This window comes from Elephantulus edwardii, unplaced genomic scaffold, assembly GCF_000299155.1.
Source record: "Elephantulus edwardii isolate Elephantulus edwardi_28Jun2011 unplaced genomic scaffold, EleEdw1.0 scaffold00513, whole genome shotgun sequence".
In the NCBI taxonomy this organism is placed as follows: domain Eukaryota; kingdom Metazoa; phylum Chordata; class Mammalia; order Macroscelidea; family Macroscelididae; genus Elephantulus; species Elephantulus edwardii.
This window is the reverse complement of record NW_006400263.1, coordinates 477149-483206: the sequence shown is the minus strand read 5'-3', so window position 1 is coordinate 483206 and position 6058 is coordinate 477149. Positions and strand designations below refer to the sequence as shown.

The following is a 6058-nucleotide window of genomic DNA, read 5'->3' as shown; positions in this document are numbered from 1 at the left end:
TTGAAATGAAAAATAACCTAAATTTAAAAAAAAGAATCAAAACATTATCCTTTTTAACTACTTTTAAAATATGCATTTGTTTTAATTGCACAGAACAAATGTACTTAGAAAATTTTATTAGAAAAACTGTTTCTCTTTAGAATATATTTTGAAAGAGACTTACGAATTCAAGGATATTTGTAGTTAAATTATAGATTATATAATTAATGCTGAGAAGTTTACAGTAATAATAAATTAATTTCCTCTACATCTGTATTTTTCTGGTTATGAAAGGAAAAGTGAATTTTTATATACCAAACTAAAAAGGGTTAAAAATTAAATTACCATAAGTGGAAATGTAATAAATATCTTTTTGAGGATAGCTTATCTATCAAAGTGGAAAATATTTGTGCTTCTGCTTAAAATTTTTACTTTTAGATATGTATTTTATATCTAGAATTAGTGGATAAAAATGTGAAGGGGAAAGTTAATCATACTGATTTTTCAGATTTCAATTATATGAAGGAAAAAACATTTTTTATTTACTTGGGAAAACTTATATGAGAACTCCAAGAGTCATATGATCACATACTAAGTAATACTAAATAACACATAAACCCTAAACTGATACTAGTATGTAGTGTTTACAGATATAGTGCAGAACTTTCTCAACTTGATGTTGAGATTCTGAGTGTAGTTCCTGGGAAAGGAGCTTGACTGCCACTGTTGACTGCTTGGAGTGTGACTCTTTAATAGCTCTTAAAGAACAATTACTGAACACTAGTTTCAAGTTTTGCATTTTAGTTTATTGGGTTTTTTTTTTTTTGGTTTGTGTTTTTTGGGTTTGGGATTTTTTCTTGGGTTGTTCAGAAGTGAACAACTAGATTTTTTTTCTGTTCATGAAAATAGGTACTGATTTGGCTTTTTTATAAATGTAAAGTAGTGTAAAACAGGCTTTTGAAAGGCATTGATACCTTTAGTTCAAACAATCTTGCTAAAAAATAAAATAAATAGACACACACATGCTGCAGTGGTCTAGTGGCAAGAAGCTGCACTGCAATCCCAGAGGCATGCTGTCTGATGCTACCAGCTGCTCCACGGGAGAAGGATGAACAATCTTCTGTGCGATTAACTCCCTTGGAAACTGCTGGAGGGGCCAATGTGGATCGGTTCTGACACACACGCTAGAAAGACAAGATATAAAATATCACAATTCTGTTTTAAACACAGATACTTGTGTATGCACAAAGAAAATTATCGGAATTGATAAATAACATTACTTATACTAATTTCTAGGTAAGAGTTATTTTCACATATTCTAATATTTATTAACATGACACAAGCAGTTTTCAAATAATGTATTACTCTTTTAATGATTATAATTCTATATCTTTTAAAAATATGAAATAGTGAATTATAAAATTCATCTATTATTGTTCAAGTTAAATTATTTTGTATAATATTTAATTGATGGTTAATGTATTCCATACATAATGAGAGAAAACTCCAAAACTTCTAATACTAAATGACCATGGGATATGTTTGAGGTAAAATTTTACACAGGTTAAGAAATGTAAAGAGATAATAAACTTGGAAAAATTTATGTCTGACTTTAATTTGTCTTTTTCTACCAAATAGGGAAGGACAAGCCATTATTTTTGTCATTGATAGTAGTGATAAATTAAGAATGGTTGTGGCGAAAGAAGAACTTGATACTCTTCTGAGCCATCCTGGTATGTATTTCAGTTTCTGAGTTTCTAATGTTCTTTCGTCTATTTTAAAATGTGGTGTTTGTACAGGTGAAGATGTTGCTCACGATATCTCCTATTTAAAATTTTTTCATTGTACAGAATTCATAATTCATGCTGTACCATTATATTTTTAATTTATCTAAGATATATAGTGATGTCTCTTCTTTCATCCTTAAGATTTTTTCATTTATTTCTCTCCTTTCTCTTGATCAATTTATACTTCTTGGTTTCGTTAATTTTCCAAGAAGCAACTTTCTGCTTTGTTAATTTTTCTCTTTTTTCATTGTTAATTTCTCCTTTTGCTTTTATTATGAACTTTCAGTACTTACTATTGTAACTGTTTCTGTTCTGTAAGTAAAAGCAGAGATCACTGATATTATATCTTCTGTTCTAATATAAGCATTTAAATCTGTACATATTCTATAAGCTTGCAGATTTTGTTGCATTTCTCTTTATTCTTCTTTGGTATAAAATATTTACCAACTTTCCTTGGGGTAAGAAGCTACACTATAAACCCAAAGACATGCACTTCTAATCCACTGGCTGCTCCACGGGATAAGGATGGATAATGTCCTACCGTGTAATTTACTGCTTCTGAAAATCCACTGCAGAATGAACTGTGAATCAGTTCCCATTTGATAACACACAGCAACAGCAGTATATGGTGATACTGCATATTTAATTGCTCAAGCATTTGGAAATTTTCTAACCACCTGTTAACGATTTCTAATTTCGTTCCATTTGGTCAAAGCATATACTCTATATTATTTAAATCCTTAGAATATACACCAAGCATATGGCTTAGTTTGGTATCTGTTCCATATCCAATTAAGTCGATAATGTATTTTGCTGTTATTGGTTGAAGAGCTTTGATGTTGGTAGTGTTGTCCCATCTTCCACATTCATATTAATTTTTTATTTATTCTGTCCATTTCTTTGGTTGCCTAGCGGATAAGGAACTGCATCGCCAACCCAGTGGCACATGTTCTAAATCTACTAAATCTCCTATGTGATTTATAGTCTCTGAAAACTTGCTAAAGGGTCAGCTGTAAGTTGGTTCTGACTAAGTGGCACATAATAGCAACAATAGTAGTCATTTCTGAGAGAAGTGTATTAAAATCTCATCTATAAGTGTGAGTTTGTTGGAATTTCCCTTTAAACCCCTCAACTCATTTCTTTAGAGTTGATTCCAATTCATAGTAACCCCCCATGGAGTTTCCAAGGTTGTAAGTCTTAAGGAGAGAAAACTGTCAATCGTTCTTTGGACTTTAGAACTGCTGGTAGTTTTGAACTACTAAAATTACAAGATTCTTTGGTTAGCAGTACAATTCTGGATTCCATCACCAGAACTTCAGTAATGTCAAATTTTGTTTTATGTATTTGAAAGCATATATATTAGGAATATATTTCAGGGTGTTTTTATCTTCTTGATTGATTTACCCTATTATAATATTGAAATGCCTTTCTTTTCTCTGATAATGCTTCTACTTTTATATTAGTGTTGTTGTTATATGTTGGAACTAAGCCATAGTTAACCCCTTGGCAGGTTTTCAAAGACAGTAATTCATGCAAGGAGATTGCCTGTCTTTCCCTTGTGGAGCAATTGGTGGCCTTGAACCATGTGCTTTGGAATTGCACCACAGCTTCTTGCCACTATACCACAAGAGTGTAGCCACATCATATTTATTACATTAAATGTTATCACAGTATGTTTTTCCCATTCTTTTACTTTCAGCTATTTTTGTATCTTATGTTAAAAGTGTATTTCTAGAATATTGCATGTAGATGCCTTGCCTTTTTATCTATTCTAATACTCTTTGCTTTATTATTTAATATGTTTCTACAAACCAATAAGAAAATTAAGCATAATAGACAAATGTGGAAAAGATACGAAAAAGTAGTTAAGTAAAATAATAAACATAATCATCTTTTAAGTTTATGTATAGATTTTTTTTTTCAGGCTTTCTCAGAATAAATAATAGCAAACACATTTTGATGCTATTTTTTACCTAACACCTGTCTTAGAAAAAAGATAAAAGTTTGATAACAGTTTTTGTCTAGGTTAGTGGAAGTATTCATTCTTATACATTATTTTTGAAGTGTAAATTGATAGCAACTTTTAAGAAAATGTTGTTTGACAGTCATTACCTACCCCAATAACAATTTACATATCCATTGTCCTAGCAGATCTTCAGGACATACTGATTTGGCCTCAAAATTGCTTATGTACAAGTTTATTCGTTATAGCATTATATGTAGTTATAAAAATCAGAAACTACTTAAATATAGCTCAGATAAGTACTGGTTAAATACATTATAATTTTATATTGAAAAGATAGAGTACTCTGCAATGTTTGCAATAAAATTGAAACTACTCTATATACTGATAGAGGAAGATCTCCAGAATTCTTAAATGAAAAAAGAAAGGTATAAAACAGGTACACACTGTGTATTGTGGGTGTTGGAAACATGGGAGAAATATACTTAAGTCTGCAAATATATAAAATTCTTCTGGAGGGGTGGCAGGAAACTGATGATGTGAGTTGCTTCCTATAAAGAAGACACCTAAGTAGTCTAGGACAAGTAAAAAAAATTTTCTGTGTCTTCTGAATTTTTAATTATTTGTATTATTTATTAAAGACAATAAAAAAGAATTTTTTTTACAAAATTTTAGTGGGATAAAAAAATAGCTTGCTAAAATATCTCACTTGTTAATTATACTAATGTCTAAAATTAAAATAAATGTCTAGTTTATCTTCCTTCTGCTTTCATACTTGGAGTTCACCTCCTTTGTTTTGACAGTGAACATGAAAAAAAAAACCCAAACACCTTACTTTTGTAAGTATTGCCAGGTTAACACAAACACACACACACACACACACACACACACACCCATCTTTATTATAAAGATGCTAAGCAGATAATCTTAGAAATAGTTTTAAAAATTTTAAGTCTTTTTATTCAGGTATATACCAAAGAGTGTGTATCTTGAAATGTTTATTATGTGTAATGTGCAAAGAAGGGATTGAAAACAATTTTAGTGGATTTCCATTTTAAGGATTTGATCGAGTGGGGGAGAATGACCCAAGCTACAAATATCCTGATAGTCTTGTTTTCTTTTTTAGATATTAAACATCGCCGAATACCAATCTTATTCTTTGCAAACAAAATGGATCTTAGAGATGCAGTAACATCTGTAAAAGTTTCCCAATTGCTGTGTTTAGAAAACATCAAAGATAAACCCTGGCATATTTGGTAAGTTTTATACTGTATTTAATTTTCATTCATTGCATCATCCTGAAAAATCTCCACACCTCACTCTCTCTTTTCTTTGCTTTCGTGATAAGTGATCAAACATCGCAGTGTGTAAGCTGAAAATTTTGTTTTATAGACTTGAGGCATTGCAGGTATTCATTACTATATTACTATTAACATTTTGAAATATTTCTGAGGATTAAAATATAAACAGTTCTTACAGGGCAATAACTTAAACCTATGTACTCAACTTCAGTCACACTGATTTCCTTCTGCATATTGCATGTATCAAGTACAATCCCATCTCATGTCATTTACATGTATTACTCCCTTTGTCTGTGTCAGTCTAGATAAATGTACCTGGCGTGCTATTCTACTTCCTACAGAAGAGAAGCCTCTCTTACTACTTTTTAAAATATATTTTACCCCTTGTCCCTTATTCTTCCTTTATTTTTTTTTCCTAGGGGGTGTGTATGTGTGTGAATGTGAATGAGTGATCTCAAACCAAAATCAAATACACCATCATCAAGTCAGTTCCAGCTCATAGCAAACTGCCCACCTTTCAGTTAGCATCCTGATACATTATGCAGTACACCACCAGGTATCTGTGAGCATCTATCATTCTACCTGTATTATTTGTGTGTTGCTCCACGAGAGCTTGGATTTTGTGTTTTATTTACATCTATTCTGTCTGGTTGCCTACTATTATTATAACAAAAAATAATAGAAGAACAATTGGGTGGCTTTAAAGGGCAGGAATATATTTTATTATGCTTCTAAAGTTTAAAGTTAAAAATATTAGCTATGTCAGTTCCTTCTATGGGTCTCTTTCCTAGTTCTGGAGAATGCTGACAATTTTTGGTGTTCTTTTTCTAATTATATATGTATCTTTGGTATGGGAGGATGTCAAAGATATCATTCAGGAAGAGTGTAAACGGTCATTACAAAGAAAGAAGAGGAAGAAAAGACCAAAATGGATGTCAGAAGAAACTCTGAAGATTGCACTGGAGCGTAGAGAAGCCAAAGCACAAGGAAGAATTCAAGATACTAAAGAGCTGAACAGAAGATTCCAA

At 31.3% G+C, this 6058-nt stretch overlaps 1 protein-coding gene across 1 annotated transcript in view; it reads left to right on the top strand.

The window, feature by feature from the left end:
- The window catches only part of LOC102856874 (ADP-ribosylation factor-like protein 6-like), a 72362-nt gene that overhangs the window by 32653 nt on the left and 33651 nt on the right, over positions 1 to 6058 (top strand). The window contains exons 4-5 of the mRNA XM_006903125.1: positions 1618 to 1712; positions 4856 to 4985. Coding sequence (XP_006903187.1) covers positions 1618 to 1712; positions 4856 to 4985 — 225 coding nt within the window. The remainder of the gene's footprint in view (positions 1 to 1617; positions 1713 to 4855; positions 4986 to 6058) is intronic.